General features: G+C 39.0%; 1 protein-coding gene across 1 annotated transcript in view; it reads left to right on the top strand.

The window, feature by feature from the left end:
• The window catches only part of DNAH11 (dynein axonemal heavy chain 11), a 389,834-nt gene that overhangs the window by 330,489 nt on the left and 38,681 nt on the right, over nucleotides 1–20,664 (top strand). The window contains exons 67-73 of the mRNA XM_053553503.1: nucleotides 5,053–5,217; nucleotides 6,873–7,013; nucleotides 9,970–10,140; nucleotides 12,679–12,801; nucleotides 14,227–14,420; nucleotides 15,603–15,751; nucleotides 16,595–16,722. Coding sequence (XP_053409478.1) covers nucleotides 5,053–5,217; nucleotides 6,873–7,013; nucleotides 9,970–10,140; nucleotides 12,679–12,801; nucleotides 14,227–14,420; nucleotides 15,603–15,751; nucleotides 16,595–16,722 — 1,071 coding nt within the window. The remainder of the gene's footprint in view (nucleotides 1–5,052; nucleotides 5,218–6,872; nucleotides 7,014–9,969; nucleotides 10,141–12,678; nucleotides 12,802–14,226; nucleotides 14,421–15,602; nucleotides 15,752–16,594; nucleotides 16,723–20,664) is intronic.

The following is a 20,664-nucleotide window of genomic DNA, read 5'->3' as shown; positions in this document are numbered from 1 at the left end:
ACAGCAACCTCAAACTCTTGGGCTTAAGCAATTCTCTTGCCACAACCTCCCAAGTAGCTGAGATTATAGGCACTTACCACAATGCCTGGCTATTTTTTTGTTGCGGTTGTCATTATTGTTTAGCTGGCCCGGGCCAGGTTCAAACCTGCCAGCGGGAGTATGTGGCTGGCACTGTAACCACTGTGCTACAGGCGCTGAGCCACTGTATTTGTTTCTTGTTATTTTTGTTCTTTATCTCTTCCTCTCTTTCTGCCTTATCTGGTTTGAATTGAGCATTTTATATGATTCCATTATTTCTTCTCTATTAGCATATAAAATTACACTTCTTTTTACAAAATTTAGTGGTTGCCTTAACATTTACAATATACATTTACAACTAATTTAGTCCATTTTCAGATAAAACTATCGTCTTATTGGTAGAGCAGGTATTTTTTTCTTTTTTTTGGGTCCACCAGACATTGTCAAAAGACCAGTAATTCTGAAGAACAGTGAGAGTAGCCTCTCTAAGACTGTTCTGATATTCCATTTCCAAAATGACGGGGTTTTTTTCTAATTTATTTTTTATTTCAAATTAATATGAGGTTGTAAATTTTTCGGGTACATTGTTCTCACTTCCAGGGTGAAGTTCCCACCATGTGTGCATTAGGTGAGATCCCCCCTTATGCCCTCCCTTCTTCTGCCAAGCATCCTTCTCCCTCCCCACTCCTGCTTTCCTCTACCCCCAAACTAGACTAGATTAGTGTTTTATTGTTCTTATGAGCATGTAATTGTTTATATATTGCTTTAATATTAGTATGGAGTATATTGGATATTTATTTTTCCATTCTTAAGATACTTTACTAAGAAGAATGTATTTCAACTCCATTCAGGTAAATGTAAAAGATGTAAAGTCTCCATTTATTAATGGTTGAATAATATTTCACGGTTGAATAATATTCACGGTATACATATACCACAGTTTGTTGATTCATTCATGGGTTGATGGGTACTTAGGTTGCTTCCATGGCTTGGCAATTATGATTGAGCTGTAATAAACTTCCTGGTGCAAATGTATTTGTGCTAAAATGATTTTTTTATTCTTCTGGGTAGATATCTTGTAATGAGATTGCAGGATCAAATAGACAGTCTACTTTTAGATCTTTGAGGATTCTCCATACTTCTCTCCAAAAAGACTGTATTAGTTTGCAATCCCACCAGCAGTGTAGAAGTGTTCCCCTTCTCTCCACATCTACACCAGCATTTGGTGTTTTGTGACTTTGTGATGTGAGCTAATCTTGCTGGGATTAGGTGATATCTTAGAGTGGTTTTGATTCACATTTCTCTGATGATTAAAGATGATGAGCATTTTTTCATGTGTTTGTTGGCCTTTCATCTATCATCCTTGGAGAAGTTTCCATTCAAATCTCTTGCCCATTTATAGAGAGGGTTGTTTTTCACTTTCCTTTTTGTTTAATTTGAGTTCTCTGTAGATTCTAGTTATTAGGCATCTTTTAGATTCATAACATGCAAAAATCTTGTCCTATTCAGAAGGCTGTCTGTTTGCTTTGTCTGTGGTACCCTTAGCTGTGCAAAAGTTTTATAGCTTGATCAAATCCCAGTAATGTATTTTTGGTGTTGCTTCAATTGTTAGGGGGGTCTTCCTCATAAAGTTTTTTCAGAGGCCAGTATCTTCAAGTGTTTTCCCCACACTCTCTTCTAGAATTTGTATTGTTTTTTGTCTTAAATTTAAATCTTCTATCCAACAAAAATCAGTATTTGTCAATGGTATTTACCAATGAGAGGTGTGGGTCCAGTTTCAGTCTTCTACATGTGGATAACCAGTTTTACTTTAAGTAGTTAAATAAGGATTCTTTCCTCAGTGCATATTTTTGTTAGACTTATCAAAGATTATGTGATGATATGTGGCTGGACTCATCTCTATATTCTCTATCCTATTCCATAGATCTGTGTCTCTATTTTTGTGCCAGTACCATGCTGTTTTGATCACTTTAGCCTTGTAGCATAACCTGAAATCTGGCAAAGTGATGCCTCCAGATTTGTTTTTATTTCTAAGAACTGTATTTGCTATTAAGGTATTTTTTCTGGTTTTATATGAATTGAAGTACTATTTTTTCACATTCTTTAAATTATGACATTGGTGCTTTGATGGGGGATTGCATTAAATGTATAGATTGCTTTGGGTAGTGTGGACATTTTAACAATGTTGATTATTCCCAGCTACAAGCATGGTATGTTCTTCATTTGTTGACATCTTCTGCTATTACCTTTCTCAAAGTTTTATAATTCTCTTTATAGAGATCTTTCACATCTTCTGTTATATATATTCCCAGGTATTTCATCTTCTTTGGTGCAATTGTAAAAAGAATAGAGGCTGATTTTATTCTCAGCTTGACAATTATTGGCATATATGAAGGCTACTGATTTGTGGGTGTTGATTTTGTATCCGGAGACACTGCTATATTCCTTGATCACTTCCAAGAGCTTTATAGTTGAGTCCCTGGGGTTTTCCATGTATAAGATCATGTCATCTGCTAAGAGGGAAAGTTTGACCTCTTCTGTCCTCATTTGGATTCCTTTGTTCTTCTTCTATTCCCTAATTGCCATGGCTAGGACTTCCAACACACTCTGTTAAATACAGTGGAAACAGTGGGCATCCTTGTCTGGTTCCAGATTTGAGCAGAAATGCTTTCAGTTTTACTCTATTCAATATGATATTGGCTGTGGGTTTGATGTAGATGGCCTCTATCAGTTTGAGGAAGGTTCCATCTAAGCCTGTTTTCTTGAGTGTTTTTATCATGAAAGGATGCCAAATATTGTCAGAAGCCTTTTCTACATCATTTGAAAGAATCATATGGCCTTTGTTTTTTATTCTATTTATGTGGTGTTTTAATTATTTAAGGATTTGCATATTTTGATCCAAGCTTGCATCTCTGGGATAAAACCCGTTTGATCATGGTGTATAACCATTTTAATATGTTGTTGTATTGTACTTGCTAATATCTTATTGAATATTTTTGTATTGATATTAATTAATGATATTGGTCTATAGTTTTCTTTTTTTGTTGGGTTCTTTCCTGGTTTAGGGATCAGGATGATATTTGCTTCACAGAGTATGTTGGGGAGGATTTCTTCTTTCTCTATATATTGGAAAAGTTTATGCATTATAGGAACTAGTTCTTTGAAGGTTTAATAGAATTCTTGTGTGAAACAATCTGGTCCAGGGCTTTTCTTTTTTGGGAGATTTTGTATGATTGAGAGCAGGTACATTTTAATAGAGTATTCTTATTTCCTCTCTTTTTTTATAACATTCCTCTCATTTATTTTACTTGTCTATAAGGTATAATCACTAAATACATTGCTGCTATTATTAAACAGCTCAATTAAGAGTCAAATAAAATATTTTACCTTTTATTTATTCCTTTTACAATGTTCTTTCTTTCTTAAGTAGATGTGAGTTTCTGATCTATGTCCTTCTTCATGAAGAAATTTTTTAATATTTCTGGCAAAGGGAGGTCTACTAGCAACAAAATCCCTCTGTTCTTGTTTATCTAAGAAAATCTTTATTTCTCCATCACTTTTGAACGATAGTATTCAGGATACAGAATCCTTACTTGGTTGGTTTTTTCCTTCAATATTTTAAATATTTTGCTTTATCCTTGCTTGCATAGTTTCTCAAGATAGGTTCCATGTAATTCTTACCCTTCTTCCAATAAAGGTAAATGTTTTTCTATGAATTCTTTCAATAATTCTTTGTCTTTGCCTTTGATTTTCTGAAGTTTAAACATGATGTGCCTAGGGGTTTATTTTATGTCATTTATCCTCCTTAATATGCTGTGTGTTTCCTGGATCGACATTTGATGTCCATCACTAATTTTGAAAAAAAAATTTTTTTTTTTTTTTTGAGACAGAGTCTCACTTTGTCACCCCCAATTGAGTGTCCTGGTGTTGTAGGTCACAGCAACCTCAAACTCTTGGGCTTATGTGATCCTCTTACCTCAGCCTCCTACGTAGCTGGGACTACAGGCACTTGCCACAACCCCTGGCTATTTTTGGAGATGGGGTCTCACTGTTGCTCAGGCTGGTCTCAAACTCCTGAGCTCAAGCGATCCACCTTACTCAGCCTCCCATAGTGCTGGGATTATAGGCATAAGCCACCGCACCCAGCCTAGTTTTGAAAAATTCTTAGCCATTATTGCTTCCACTGTTTCTTCTGCTCTTTCTTCTCCTTGTATTTGTCTCACAGTTCTTGGATATTCTTTTTCTTGTTTTATTTTTGTTCCTTTTTCTTTTTACTTTTCAGCTTGAGAAGTCTCTGTTGACATGTCTTCAACGTCACTAATCCTTCTTTTGACTGTGTCTGCCTACTGACAAACCCATCAAAAGCATTCTTCATGTTTATAGTGTTTTTGATTTCTAAAACTCTTTTGAAAGTGTCTTCCTTTTGATTCCTTCCTTAGAGCTTCTATCTTTCTACTTCCATTGCCATGTAGACTTGCATATTGTCCATGTGGAAATATTTAAAATGGGCTTTTCCTCTGGGCTTATTTCAGAATGGTTACTTTTCTCCTCTTCAGCCCAAACCAGAAGTAAATTTTCTTCTTCTCCAGAAATTGGCCAATTATTTTTAAGCATTCCCAATACATTGTGATTCTCTGTATTTGTCTGTTTGTAGGGTGGCAGTTTGCCCTGCAATGTCAGTTCACTGATGTATGTATAAAGAATTATTGATTAGCTTTTTTTCTTATTATGGGGACAGAAATGAGCCTTCTAAGCTCTTTACATGTCTGACCAGAAAAAGGAAGTTTCTGATGTTTTCTTCAATAGATTCTTTCTGTAGGTTCATGATGTTAAATGATCATGATAAGTATTCATACTCTGGAGTGCAAGAAGATCTTAACGTACCATTTGAATTTTTTAGAAGAATTTTCTAAAATAATGACTAGTATAGTTTTAATATTAAATGTATTTATTATGAAGTTCATGATTAAGGAAACTCTGCTTAAAGAATGTACATTTAACCACATTTTTCATACTTTTCTTGGCTTGTATTAGTTGTTTTTGACAAAGCACCAAAATGATTTTAAGATCGAGCTGAAATATCTGGAGGATGACCTCCTTCTGCGTCTTTCTGCAGCAGAAGGAAGCTTTCTGGATGATACCAAACTGGTAGAGAGATTGGAGGAGACAAAGGCCACTGCAGCCGAGATAGAGCGCAAGGTAAGAAGGGCACAACACACCTGGGAGTTTCAAAGCTCTGTTTAAACACAGTGCTTGGGATAACGGTGTGGTCAGATTTGGTAATTCCTCTATGAGGACTGACTCGGGAATTCGGGTCATAAACTGCCCTTAATAACTGGACTATGGGATTTCCCAGGGAGACTGAATAATTAAATATGTGCATCTCATAATTCCATAGAAATCCAATCATTCAAATTAGACTCTATCAGGTTACTGTTTTTCTAGGACCAAATTTTAAGAAAACTGGGGCCTGCTGGCTTTTATGTGCGAAAATCTAAAAAGGCTTAGCATCTGTCTCTGGCAGAATAACATTCTGTAGTTCCTCTGCAGCTCCCCTGTCTGTTGGACATTTTTGAGAAATGCTTAGAGCTATAGTTTTGTTTGTAGGCCAGCAGTGAATGGAGACTGAGCCATGAATAGTGTCCTGCTGTGATCAAATGCATAAGTCACCCTGGAAAAATGACATTTCCTAAAAGCCAGTAAAAATTTCCATTGAGTAGGCTTCCTGCTAATGTCCAACATGAGTCCCAATGTACCTTATGTATAGTGTGCACTTGGACCTTCACAAGTGGCCATTAACCCTTAAAATTGTTTAAAAGTCAGAATTAGGCCCTTATTTGCTTTCTGAAATACCTTCATTACTAAGTAATCTATTAATTATCCAGCAGAAGCTGTGTCACCACACATCCAATATATTTGTCTTAAATTAAGCAAGGAAATAGAATTCCAAATTACCCCAGTCTTTTAAGGTGGTAAAGATTAGGGCAATTAAGTAAATTAGGTCTTAGCTTTGAACTTAACTTCTAATTGTCTCTTGAAACATCCCTTCCCATCTTCTTAGTATATCACCATGCAGTGACTTCCCTCTCCGCCCTATACTTTATTTTCTTTTATACACAAATATTATGAATCAGGTCTGTAGAAAAGGTTGGGGAAGATGCAATATCTTATACAGCTATCAGACCACCAATAGTTCTGGTTAAAAGAGAGAGATATTTGAATAAAAATTTATACCTTGGTTGGTGATGGTGGTGGGCTTTTAAAATTTTTTTTCCTGAATGTACCCAGAGGCTAATACATAAACTGTCTATAAAGATATGAACATATGGATGACCTGGTGCAAAGTTAGAATTAGACATGAGAGTCTTCATATAAAGGGCCTTTTGGTAAGCATAGATAATGGATGTATTATTGACCTTGTCTGCTTTTGTATACCTTGATGCCTAATAAAGTTATTGGCATTGAATTGACCCAGCAGACTTGTAAGAGCCATCCCTGAGAGGTGATACAGCTGGGTTATTAAACCTTGAAAGAGAAAAGGGAGGCAGGAAGGTGACCTTACTCAGAAACAAATTCTATAGAAGCAAACACAATGATGTTTATTTAAACTGCCACCTACAAAACAGCTAGACTTAGATGTCCATTCTCACTGAAACTCAGTTTATGAAAAAATCATTTAAAAATCAGAATTTAATAATTTCAGAGAAGCTCAAGCACAGAGATGCCATGCACATTATCTGTTTTAATGCTCATAATTTGTCTTTTCAGGTAAGAAAAGACAAATTCTTGCCTTACTTGGATATGTACAGAGAATGTGAAGAATAAGTTATTTATTGTGTTTGATCCCACCATAGGTGATTGAAGCCAAAGAAAATGAAAGAAAAATCAACGAGGCCCGAGAATGTTACAGACCAGTGGCAGCAAGAGCGTCTCTTCTTTATTTTGTTATTAATGACCTCAGAAAGATCAATCCCATCTATCAGTTCTCTTTGAAGGTAATTCTGAATATACTAAGAAAAATGGAAAACCTTAGGAGCTCAGGTTGTTTCTGGAAATTTAGAATGTATTTTTAAGTAATAGTGTACCTGGGTAAGGAGTCATAAGGATCTAGTTAACAAAAAAATAAAATCCTCATTCAGTCAGGAACTTTCTTTTATAATTTGGAGATAATTAAATTATTGATAGGGCATCATATTATATTTGTGTGTTCGTAAACAGACTCTTGAGGGGTTTTTAAATATAAGGGAATTTTTCTTGAGGCACCTATTTTGTCTTTGTGAAAATGTATTTTAGAAAGAGATTGCTCAGATATCATTGATAAAGAGAGAAAAAGAATGAGAAGAGCTATTTAATAAGCTGCTATTACGTGCAAGGTGCTTTTATACTTTGGCCTATTTTTTATCCCTGTTATATCCCAAAAAAGTATAGATCTTTGTCCTCATTAAAAAAATAAAACTAATATTTTTTGTATTTCAAATACATTGCTCAAGAATTTATAATTTGTGGGCGGCACCTGTGGCTCAAGGAGTGGGGCGCTGGTCCCATATGCCGGAGGTGGTGGGTTCAAACCCAGCCCCGGCCAAAAACCACAAAAAAAAAAAAAAAAAAAAAAAAAAAAAAAAAAGAATTTATAATTTGTAACTGGAAGAGCCAGGATTTCAACCTTTGTTTGATTCCGAAGTCCTTATTTTATACCTTGTTTGATTCTGCCTCTGGGCAGTGTCATTCATTTCGTTCATCAGTTTTTAGATAAATATTTATTGAGGTCAATTGTCATGTCAAATGTTTGTCACTGAGTGTACAGTCATGGGAAAAACATGCATGGAGTTATCTGTCCATGCCTGTAGATATGTAATAACTTTATCAGTAGATAGATATCTTCACTTCTATAAACATGTATATAAAAGTGAAAAGTTTATGAGTCATATGTTTATAAAAGTTGTAAGTGCAATCAGAGAGAAAGAGTAGAGATGAGGGAGCTGCTGTACTGGGACTTGAGGAAGGCCTCCCGAGGAAGTAATATTTTAGCTGATTCCCGTGTGAAGTACGGAAGAATTGGGGATTCCAGGGAGTGAATAAATGTCTGTAGCTGGAGGGTAATGAGTAAGAGGAAGGTGGCGAGAGATGAATCTAGAGGCGAATCACACAGAACCTCACAGGCCACATGAGGGATTTTGGATTATGTCCTGTGTACAACAGGAAGCCAATGAAGGGTTTCGTGCAGATGACTGATGTGACAACAAAAGACTTGGAGACTTGAGGCGTGATCTGAAGCCAGGATCATCAGCTCTTAAATACGGATAGGACATGGGTAATGGGGAAAGAGAAAGGATCAAGCATAACCAACAGGTTACCTAGTAGTGTGCAGCTGGTGTGCAAAAACTCCAACAAGCACCAAGTGTGAGGGGAGTAATAAAACTAAAGCACTAGTGTCATCCTAGAATTACCCAAATGCTAAAGCTAGACTAAGGCCTTATGAAAGAAGAAAACTGGCCGGGCACGGTGCTCACGCCTATAATCCCAGCACTCTGGGAGGCTGATGTTGGAGGTTTGCTTAAAGTCAGGAGTTTAAGATCAGCCTGAGAAAGTGCAGACCCTGTCTCTATAAAACATAGAAAAATTCGCCAGATGGCTAATGCTGATCGTCCCAGATACTCAGGAGGTTGAGGCAGGAGGATCACTTGAGCCCAGGAGTTTGAGGTTGCTTGAATTATAGTGATGCCACTGCACTCTAGTCAAGGCAACAGAACATGAGACTCTGTCTCATAAACAAAAGGAAGAGATAACCAAAAGACATCCCTAAAGGACATGAGTAAAACAATATAAAACGATTAGATTGAAAAATTGACTAAAGACTCAAGTAGACACCTGTCTAAAGACAACATACAAATGGCTAACAAGCATATGAAGAAATGCCCAGCGTAACCAATTATTAGGGAGATGCAAATCATAACCACAATTAGAACACCTCACACCCATTAGGATGGCTATTATTGAAAAATAACAAGTGTGGGTGAGGACATGGAGAAATTGGAACCCTCGTGCACTATTGGTGCAAATGTAAAATGATGTGGCCTCTATGAAAAACAGAACAGCAGTTTCTCAAAAGCTTAAAAATAGAATTATCATATGATCCAGCAATTCTGCTTCTGGCTATATAGCCAAAAGAATTGAAAGAGGGTCTATAAGAGATGTCTGAACATCCATATTCATAGAACCATTATTTACAATAGCCAAAAAGTGGGGGAGCAACCTAAATGCCCATAAACAGATGAATGGATTCACCAAACATGGTATGTTCATGCAATGGACTATTATTTAGCCTTAAGAATGAAGGGAATTCTAACACTTACTACAGCATGAATGAACCTTGACTACATCTTCCTAAGTGAAATAAAGCAGTCACAAAAATGACTGTATGATTCCACTTCTGTGAGGTACCTGGAGTAGTCAAACTCCTAGGAACAAAAGTAGAATAGTGGTTTCCACAGACTAGGAGAAGGGGAAAGGGATAGTGGATACAGAGTGCCAGTTTTGCAAGGTGAAAAATCTAGGGACATTGGTCACACAACAAGTGAATATACATAACACTACTAAAATGAACGCATGTACACTTAAAATTGTTAAGATGGTAAATTTTATGTTATGTGTATTTTACCACAGTTAAAAATAAAAGGCATTTTAAAAGTACATGAACAGAAGGAGGGAGGGGGTGCAGTTCAGTTGCTAGGAAGGAAATGTGGGTAGATTTCCTGGAATCATATTAATAATGACAGCAAACATTTAATGAGCACGTACCATGTGCTGGAAAGTATCTCAAGGGCTTGTCTTATCCTCCTAAAATTCTTCCTCTCCCTACAATTAACTTTAAACTGTCACCCATGTATGTGGGGCTAGTTAGATATCCAGGCACCAGTTGCCACCCTTTAATGGTCACATTGAATTCCCCAGGCTTTTAACAAGCTGTTCCACAGAGCGATTGAGCAGGCTGACAAGGTGGAAGATGTGCAGGGCCGCATCTCTGTCCTGATGGAGAGCATCACCCACGCCATCTTCCTCTACACCAGCCAGGCGCTGTTTGAGAAGGACAAACTCACCTTCCTGTCTCAGATGGCTTTTCAGGTAAGGAGAGCATTCACTCAGAAACATCCTCAGAACCAAATCCAGGTATTTCTGCTTAATGTGTATTTTATTTCTGCTAGAGAAAAAGACTCTTAAACTCTAGGGTTCAAGCTATCCTTCTGTCTCAGTTTTCCAAGTAGCCACCATACCTGGCTAATTAAAAAAAATTTTTTTTCTTATAGTGATGGAGTCTCACTATATTGCTCAGGTTGGCCTCAAACTCCTGGCCTCAAGTGATCTCCCCACTCAGACTATCCTCAAGCCACCAAGAGCTGGTTATACTGAGCATAATACAGAAGCTATTTTGAGAGCAATGCGCCCTAATAGAATGATGCCAAGAGCTCTTGTGGCTTGTGGAGAGTCTGACACCTTTTTTTGGAAGCTCTTGGTGACATGTGGAAATTCTGAGTTTCCTACAGGGGACGTGGGCACATGCCAGCATTCTCCTAGGTCTTAGTGCTTTGGTTGGGGTGGGTATGCACATTAAGGTCCCACTGCAGCAGTCATCCTGAAAAACATCAATGAGACATTCTCTTCACCTTCTTGGGTCCTATAAAGAACCTTCCAGGCATTATCAGGAAGATTCTTTGAGGTCAGAGTTATAAGTCCATCTCTGAGTAGTCCTAGCAGTTTCTCCCAGTCCCCTTAGAAAACAGTGAAGAGGGCTAGGCTCACACCTGTCATCCTAGCACTTTGGGAAGCTGAGGTGGGGGATCACGTGATGCCAGGAATTTGAGGCCAACCTGAGCGATCTAGTGACACCCCGTCACTACAAGAAAATTTTTTTTAAAGTTAGCCAGGCATGGTGGCTACTTGGAAAACTGAGACAGAAGGATAGCTTGAGAGCCCCAGAGTTTAAGTTTGCAGTGAGCTATGTCACTGCCCTTCATCCCTGGCAACAGAGTAAAAGCCTATCTCCAAAACAAAAACAAAAACCAGCGAATGTGTTTATCTATGCTGTCACAAACGACAGAATTTCTTTCTTTTATAAGGTTGAGTAGTATTCCATTCTGTAGAGTTAGTGTATATTTGAATTTTTTTTTTTTTTTTTTTGTAGAGACAGAGTCTCACTTTGTTGCCCTGGGTAGAGTGCCGTGGCATTGCACAGCTCACAGCAACCTCCAACTCCTGAGCGTAGGCGATTCTCTTGCCTCAGCCTCATGAGCAGCTGGGACTATAGGCACCCGCCACGACGCCCAGCTATTTTATTTTTTGTTGCAGTTTGGCCGGGGCTGGGTTTGAACCCACCACCCTCGGCATATGGGGCCGGTGCCCTACTCACTGAGCCACAGGCGCTGCCCCATATTTGAAATTGTTAACAGTACATTTTAAATGTTCTCAGCACTAAAAAAATGGTATTTAGAGTAATGGCTTTGTTAATAATTAGCCTCATGTAACCAGTCTACAATATAAATATGTATCAAAGCATCACATTATGCTCATAAATATATATAATTATCATTTGTCAATTAAAAATAAAATAAAAATGTATATACACAGTAGTGAATGGCTAAGAAGAGCTCCAAGTTTCTTGCCCCCTCCTTCCAGGAGACCTGCTTTTCTTTCACTCTTTTTCCTACGGACAGCTCCAAAAGATTTTGTTTAAACAAAGATGCCTGTGATAAGAAAAAATTTTAAAAGCCTTGAGGATCACAGTTTTGGATAAAATAAATGTGTTGTCCTTTCATTAGCTCATTTGCTACATCTCATATTCTATCAATCCAAACCTTAAGGAAAGATCCATCTCTTACCTATTTTGTATTGTCCAAAGTGCCTTGCCCAAAGAAGGCACTCTATAAACACTCACAGTTAATAATGATAAACCGTGACTTCTTGGTTATAATTATAGAATTATAATTTCTATACCAAAATTGATTTATAATATTTATTTTATCTTCTGCTTAGTAATTTAGTCCACTAATACCCAAGGCTTTCTCTTTTTTTTTTTTTTTTTTTGAGACAGAGTTTCACTTTTTTGCCCTTGGTAGAGCGCCATGATGTCATAGCTTGTAGCAACCTCAAACTCCTAGGCTCAAGTGATTCTCTTGCCTCATCTTCCTGAGTAGCTGGAACTATAGGAGCCCGCCACAATGCCTCACCCTTGCTCAGGCTTGTTTCGAACCCATGAACTCAGTTGATCCAGTCGCCTTGGCATCCCAGAGTGCTAGGATTACAGGCGTGAGCCACTGCACTGAGCTGGCTTTCTCATTTTGAATAGTGGGTTTTAAGACAGGACTGGTCTACTAGGAGAAGACTAAAATATGAAAACCTATTTCAAATATATTGCTCATAGGGATAGTGTTAGCATTGGAATAAGTCAACCATTGTAATTATTTTTCTGTTAGATTTTCAACCATGGTTTTGAGATCATGGACATAATCTAAGATTTTTTATTTCAACTGTAACACAAATATCTGCCAGAATCCTCAGCTGATTTGCTTCTGCCTGTTCAATCAGGTCTGTTAAGCGGTAACTGCTTCCTGCATCATAATTTTGATGTAAATCAAATAATTATTTTCCATTTTGTCTACTATCAAGATTTTGCTGAGAAAGAAAGAGATAGACCCCCTTGAATTGGATTTCCTACTTCGATTCACAATTGAACACACTTATCCAAGTCCCGTTGACTTCCTAACTACTCAGTCATGGAGTGCTATTAAGGTATGTTAGGGACTTAGCTTCTCAATTTCTAAGTCTTAGTTCTAATATTACGTCTCTTCAATGTAAAAAGTGTGGTTTAAAGAACACAGGTGATGATATATTAGACACCATTTCAGCTGTATAAATATATTATATGATGTTATTTAATTAATCTTTGTGTTAAGTTGATTTCTATCTTATTTGAAAGTAAAGCAGATTTTGACTCACATAGGGTAGAAAAATTGTTAATAAATATGCACTGTCTGTCAGGACGTTTGATAAAAGTCAGCTGATATAAATGAGAATTTGTCTTTAATCTACTTAAAATCTAGTTTCTTTGTTTTTCCCTTTCATTATATTTCTCCACAGTTCTTTAAATCATATCATAATTCACTAGTTTATTCTCATTGGAAAATGTTTAAACAAAATAATATTGTAGAGAAAAAAGTGTGAGTCATTCTTCAACCCTAGTTGTCCTTATTCCATTTTTCTGTCAGGAGGTTCTATTGTTGAGAGTGTACGCTCTCAGCCTCTACAGTTTTGTAACAATGTTCAGTATATACTAAGCTTTGCCCTGCTCTCTTTTCTAAGAAAACATTTTTAAGTATTGTCAGGGTCTAAGAGGAAAACCGATGGCACGTTCAAAGGGGTGCTGAAACCAATATATAATCACCCACACTTTCATACAAATAATAAAACACAACTATAGCCCAGAATGAAAGAGAGAAGAGAAGCATGATGGGAAGCGAGGGGGAAGGCCAGGTGGAGAGAAGGCCTCACCTAGTGTGCATAATGCAAGGGTACATGTCAAATCTATTAAGAGTAGAGTATAAATGTCTGAACAATTAAGTAAGTGAGGTGAGGGCTGTGTTGACCAGTTTGATGTAAGCATTTCAAGTTGTATATAAAGGCAGCATTAATGTACATAAATGCATTAATGTACATTGTTATGATTTAATAAAACAATAAATTAAAAAACTGAAGAGATTCAACTAAGAGCATATTTTTATAGTGTGGGCAATCAGTTTGTAAAGAGAAGGGAATCAGCCACAAATGGGGAAGGAAAAAAGGGAGAACTGCTGAGAAATGAAGGTATGGGAGGGAATCAGCCTGTAAGAGCCGTGGCCTCTGGCAGAAGAGCATAGCCTCTGCCAAACTACGTCCCAGGAGAACAGAGCTGCGGAGGAAACTACCTCTCCTCTCTCTTCTCTAGTCCTCCAGTCTCCTACCTGTGCCTTCTGTCTGCCAAACTCAATCAAGCCAGAGAACCAAGGAACTTAGTTCACCTACGCAGAGCAGAAAAGAGGGCAAAGTAAATCTGGAGAGAAAAAAGAAGACCATGCAGCACAATTTGTTTACATCACATTAGCTACATTTTCAAGGCTTTATCTCAAAGTAGAAAGTATCTTTCACACCATTTCTATGTGTTTCCCCATCGAATCACAGGCAGTTGCCCTTATGGAAGAATTTCGTGGCATAGACCGAGATGTGGAAGGATCTGCCAAGCAATGGAGGAAGTGGGTAGAATCCGAGTGTCCAGAGAAAGAAAAGTTACCGCAAGAATGGAAGAAGAAAAGTTTAATACAGAAGCTGATTATTTTGAGAGCAATGCGCCCTGACAGAATGACATATGCTCTCAGGTGTGGCCACTGGCATTTTTGAAAATCCAAGTTAAAAGAGTAAACTTCGTCTTTGGGGTTAAAAGTATCTGGTGGAGGAATTTACTGTCTATATTGATGGGAAGTGATTCTGCTGAGATTTTATATTATAATCACTGCTATTGTCAAAATTTCCTAACTGCTAAACAGTGTGCTAGTCTGTAGGCAGACTCAGCACATTCTCCCTGAAAAGCTTCATTCTGAAATCAGTAGGGGAGACCAGGAACTGATGGAAATATTCTTGAGAGAGAGATGGGTGTCAGCAGAGGTCAGAGGCCAGGAGTATAAATTATCCAAGTGTAATTTCCATCGACTATTACTCAGTGGTGGCATTTTGGCTCCGAATATTTTGCATGTCAAACAGAAATGAATCCCCTTCGCAGGACGCTTATAGTCCTATAACTTCATAATCAATGCAATTTCAAAGCAGAAACCCACGTCGACATCTTGGTTCATTGGCCATTTTCTTTGCCCTCTTAGCTTCTCAATGGTAATTCGCTGCTTAATTCACACAGGTCTTCCTCTAATGTGAATTCACCACATTGAGGAAGAATGAGCAAAGAATTCTCAACTTCCTTCCCTCTCATGCTTCTCTTTCTTTAGCATATTCATGTTCCTCGCGTTTGTCTGCCCCTTTGTTTTGTCTAGTTCAGCCAATGTTCCCTTTGCAGGAGCCTCTGCCGAAACCTACTTTACAAGTTAATTCACCTATGTAGTAGTTACTTTCTGCTAAATCTGATGCTGTTGGAAAATAATCCCGGCTTAATCGAGCTTCCCTGTGTTAGAAACGTCCCAAAAAGCGTCTGTATATTCATGAGAAGTCCAGCAGGCTGGAAAATTGCACTATTGCAAATCTAATAAACTGTTAATAAGTAATGGGGGAATCTGGCAGGGGTCTTAGAGGATACAAAGCCGTAAGCAGGCTCATGGCACTCAGAAGCGGGTGTCAGGAGCCTCCCCAGATGGAATGTAGGCTTCTGATTTTCAGAGATTTCATTGATACACCTACCATATATATCCGGTTGAATGTATATCATCATTCTGACAAGACAGCCCGTGTAATAATCAGGTGCTTCTTTCCTGCGCCTGAGGTTTAAGCTTATCTACATGGTAACACTTTTGCAGTCAAAAGCACTGATTATGTTTTCTGCATTTTTTAAATAGAAATTTCGTGGAGGAAAAACTGGGTGCAAAATATGTGGAGAGGACCAGATTGAATTTAGTTAAAGCCTTTGAAGAAAGCAGCCCAGCCACCCCTGTGTTCTTCATCCTGTCCCCAGGGGTAGATGCTCTTAAAGACTTAGAGATCCTTGGTGAGTGGTCAGGAGGCCCGCCCGCCCGCCCACCCACTCTTTCACCCACCACCTACCTTCCCTCGCTTTCAGTTCTCAGTTATCTTAGTCTCTCTCTCTTTTTTTCATATGTTGGAGATTGGGTATAGGAAAATGAAAGGCTAATAACACTGTAGTCTGAAGCAATGTTCAAATGGAGCATTCCTCTGGTTGGCATAATGCAAGTTTCTTTTGTGCTGTTTTCTACCTTTTGACTCTATGAGGGCCAGAGGGCAATTTTCTCCCTGCTCATGTAATCTTGTGCCCCCTGTGACTAAATAATGGTCATTAGAGCAAGTCTATTTGATTGTGCAAGGCACTGTCGCTTTGTGCTCTGGATTGCTATTCCCCACGGCCTGCACCAAGAATGCCAGGTTAATACAGCTCTGACCTGACTGTGCTCAATTTAAATGCAGCCTCAAAAGGTGAGAGCTTGTGCATTTACCCAGTGAACCGATCCTTCAAAAAATGATGTGATATCTACCACATGTTGCTCCTTTTTGTGAGGGAAATTCTTTGCTACTCCTGCAAGAGTTTATAAAGCTCCTTAACAATGCCTGCCATCTATCAAAATGTCAAAAGCTTCATTATCATAAAACCAGAGGAACTGGTTTCCATGGGCTTTTCTAGTGCTTGCAGTGAGGCAGCTGTGGAGAGCTGAAAACGTTGCTCATGGGTACAACTGAGGTTGAGTTTGGATTCTTGAGGAAAGTGACCTAGCAGATGGCAGCAGTGACCACAGGTGTACACTGGACCACAGGACTCCAGGCTGCTCTTAACCCACTCAACTGACGCCTCCTCTCGCTCTGGTGTATTCTCCTGCAGGAAAAAGACTTGGGTTTACAATTGATTCTGGAAAATTCCACAATGTGTCTTTAGGACAAGGTCAAGAGGTAGTGGCAGAAATGGCACTGGACAAAGCTTCCAAAGAAGGCCACTGGGTCATACTCCAGGTGAGTATTAAGTTTCAGGGTGAGCACGGGCCTTTCACAGCAGCATCCCTGGTGATTTGTGCCGTCCTAGCAATTCTGTCAGCATTCGGGACACCTCTGATTCTGTCAGCATGCAGGGCTCTGCTGGCAGCAGTGGGTATCATCTTATGAGAGACTGTCTAGCTATTGTGCTTTGAAGTTAAAAATATTAGGGGAAGCCCCATGGTTCTCCTGCCTTACAGACATCCGGAACACTCAGTAGTGCCTGAGGACAAACAGGCTTATCTAGACTGCCAGTGCTTTATCACAGTATCTGACAGAGTATGTGGCTTTAAAGTTGACAGAGCCTTTTTTATATATATATTATCTCATACAACTCTGACCAGCTGTGTCACGTTCCCTTGTGAATTAAGGAGATCAGAGCAGATAAATTCGTTCTTCTAGGGCCAGTGGTTCTCAACCTTCCTAATGCCGCAGTGTATTTTCATTGTTACAAAGGGGTCGCAACCCACAGTTTGAGAACCGTTGTTGAGGGCTATCGTTATGGAGCCTACGAATCTCTGACCCAGTGTCCTCAGGGGGGCCCCCTTGGCTGGGCCTCCAGGAACAGTGCAGCATGGGATAGCCTTGGGGGGCACCTGTGAGACCTGTGACTTTCTTCATATCAAGCCCCTCACCACCACCACCCGCTGTCTGTCTCAGCAGCTCTGGGGACTGGCATTTGGTTTTCAGTTTAGTTGTCACAAAATTTCTCTTCAGTAAATAATTCACAGGATACCGCATCTCCAATCATTATAACAAAGCTCCAGGGGTAGGTATTGTTACTCTCCATATAAAGATGAAAAAGTGAGCTTTGGGGTGGTCCGGAGAGTCTCAAGGCCACAGAGGTGGCAGGTAGCAGAGCTGGTGTTTGAGTCCAGGCCTGTTTAGCAGCAGGGACATTGGTTGCCCTCACCTGTGCCTCCACTCTCATGAAAAGGTACAGCACTGGCCTTCCCTGGGGTCTCCAGCATCTATGTTTGAGGCATTTTACATTTCCACTTGAAATAAAACTGGACTCATAACGAAGTGTTTCACTGTTCAAGTAGACTTATATTTGCAGGAACATAACTCTCTGGGATAGTAATTCCTACTACTTAGATGAGGCCTTAATCAAGACCTTCAAAGGGGATTTGGGGTAGTGCACCCCCTCCCCAGGTTCAGAATCAGATGTGTAACGGCAGAGGGTTTGTTTTTCCAGAGACAGCAGGTGATGCTTAGACTGTTGGGTGTTCTCCCTTGCCCAGTGGCCTAGACTGGAGAGAAGGTTAGCAGGGGTGTATTCTCCCTCAAAAGAACATATTCCATATAAAATATTTCTGTTATTCTTATATCTGTGCTAAACTACCAGTTGCCCCCAGAATTGCAAGTTGTAGGTTTTACCAGTATAAAAAAAGAATTCCTGAAAAACCTTGTTTTATCAAATATCTTTGATAACAACGAAGATCTTGTGGATATTTGCTTCAGACCTTTGATTTTTATTCTCTGTGGTAAGCCAGTAACCTAGAGTTTAGCTGTTTATCCCTCTTCATTCCCCACCCATTTACGCACACACAGAGACATTGCAGAGGAGAGATTATGCCAGGCTTTTAGCTATCCTAGTTTCTAGAAGTTTTTAGTAAGCATTTGATCAGCAGTTAAAAGAGAAACAGGACTTTGAAAAAAGAGAGGCCAAAAAATGGGAACTTGTTATATTGTTTGTAATTTACATTAAATTATGTCAGTAGGGGCCTATGATAAGTATGCACGTGTTAATTAGTTCTTACCCAAACCCTCCTATTCTCAATGGTAATGATTCTATTAGGGGTGTTTAGTTAGTATTTTATCAAAAGCTCACACTGCAGAGAAAACTATTACAAAGGTAATAGGTCGGTAACTATCATTGTCTCCTATATATACCAGAAGGTTTGGGAAGTAATATAAAGGTTATTAAAAATCATTTTTCATGGGCATAAAGGGTTATTTTAAAGGCATATGGATTGATTCAGAATATTGTAGAGGCTCTGCTGTGATTGGACAAATAGGCCTAAGAACCTAGCCAGTCTCAAAGCCAGTACCTTCTAGAGTGATTGTTAGGCTATATTCCAAAGTCTGCCATGATGGCTCACTTGGAGATTTTCTGTCCCCTGATTCCAAAGTTGCCTAGAATATGTTTACATTTGCTTCAAGTAAATTTTTCACATAAGGTACGATTGTGGTCCATAGGACAAAGAGTGAAGACATAATTGAGTTTACAAGACAGCTTCTGTTACTGTTTCTGTTGTTACCTTTTTGTAATTTTTATTTTATTTATTTTATTTATTTATTTGGAGACAGAGTCTCACTTTGTCACACTCGGTAGAGTGCCCTGGAGTCACACCTCACAGAAACCCTTGGGCTCAAGCAATTGTCTTGCCTCAGTCTCCCGAGTAGCTGGAACTACAGGTGCTACCACAATGCCTGGCTATTTTTAGAGATGAGGTCTTGCTCTGGCTCAGGCTGGTCTCAAACCTGTGAGCTCAGGCAATGCATGTTGTTAACTTGTAACACTTCTCACAACTAGGTGTGAGAGGTGTGAGAAGTGCTCTTATAACCTAGGAACAAGCCCGTAGGCCAGGAAACTTAGAGCCCTGACCTATTGCATAAGTTCCCTAGGGCTGCCATACCAAAGTCTCACAGACCAAGTGGCCTAAACAACAGAAATTTTAATTTCTCACAGCTTGGGAGGCTAGAACTCTGACATCACAGTGTCAGCACAGTTAGTTTCTTTGAGGCTTTGCCCCTGGCTTGTTAGATGGCTGACTTCACCTTGTGTCTTCACAGTTGTTCTGAGTTTCTGGGTCCTAATCTCTTCCTCTTGGTTTAAGATTTAAGACTCTTCATAATGGCCACATATAGCCTTAATTACCTCCTTAATGATGCTAACTACAAATATGGTCACATTATGAAGTACTAGGGCAGGGGTCCTCAAACTTTTTAAACGGCCAGTTCACTGTCCCTCAGACCATTGGAGGGCCGGACTATAGTTTAAAAAAAAAAAAACTATGAACAAATTCTTATGCACACTGCACATGCCTTATTTTGAAGTAAAAAAACAAACAAAATGGGAACAAATACAATATTTAAAATGAAGAACAAGTAAAGTTAAATCAACAAACTTACCAGTATTTCAGTGGGAACTGTGGGCCTGCTTTTGGCTAATGAGATGGTCAATGTCTGGTTCCATATTTGTCACTGCTAGTCGTAACAGATGATGCAAGTGTGTATCAGTTAGTCCCGAGACTGAGAGGAGGAGTCGAGAAACAGAGAGGAGGGGAGTCAGAGAGTGCCACACACATTCCACACATGCGCACTGTAGCAGGACAGGCAGCGGTGACCCTGAGGGCCAGATCAATGTCCTCCGCGGGCCGTAGTTTGAGGACCTCTGTACTAGGGATTAAGACTTCAACATGTGATTTTGGGAGGGACACAATTCAGCCCGTTAACACCTGCCAATGTTTAATATTTGCCCAGGGAATAAAAGCCTAATGATGTGAATAGCCGAATTGGCATAGTCTCTTTGCAAGAGAAATTTTAAAAAAGAATACCTACATTACTCTTCCCTTCCTTGTTTGCTTTCCTTCTCTGTTATTAAAGCTGTTATGATCTTAAACATTTTTCTTTGTTGGAGAGATTATACATCTTTCATGTGATGTTTCCATTACCATAACAAGGACTTCTCCTAAGCCAGAAAGCAAGCAAATTATGGCCTTTACACCTCCCTCCCAGCACCAAGTACCCAGTTGCATACTGTGGGTATTTTCCATTGGAGGAGCAAATTTCTGAATCGTAAAACTAAAAAGCAAAGAATGATGATGGCATGGCAAGTTTTTTTTTGTGATTTCTGACAGCTGTAGGATTTATAAAAAATGATATGTAAGGCATACGCAGAGCATGTTAACCATG

The sequence above is a fragment of the Nycticebus coucang genome, chromosome 11, assembly GCF_027406575.1.
Source record: "Nycticebus coucang isolate mNycCou1 chromosome 11, mNycCou1.pri, whole genome shotgun sequence".
NCBI lineage: Eukaryota > Metazoa > Chordata > Mammalia > Primates > Lorisidae > Nycticebus > Nycticebus coucang.
The sequence above is the reverse complement of the archived record's forward strand: the minus strand, read 5'-3'. Positions and strand labels throughout refer to the sequence as shown.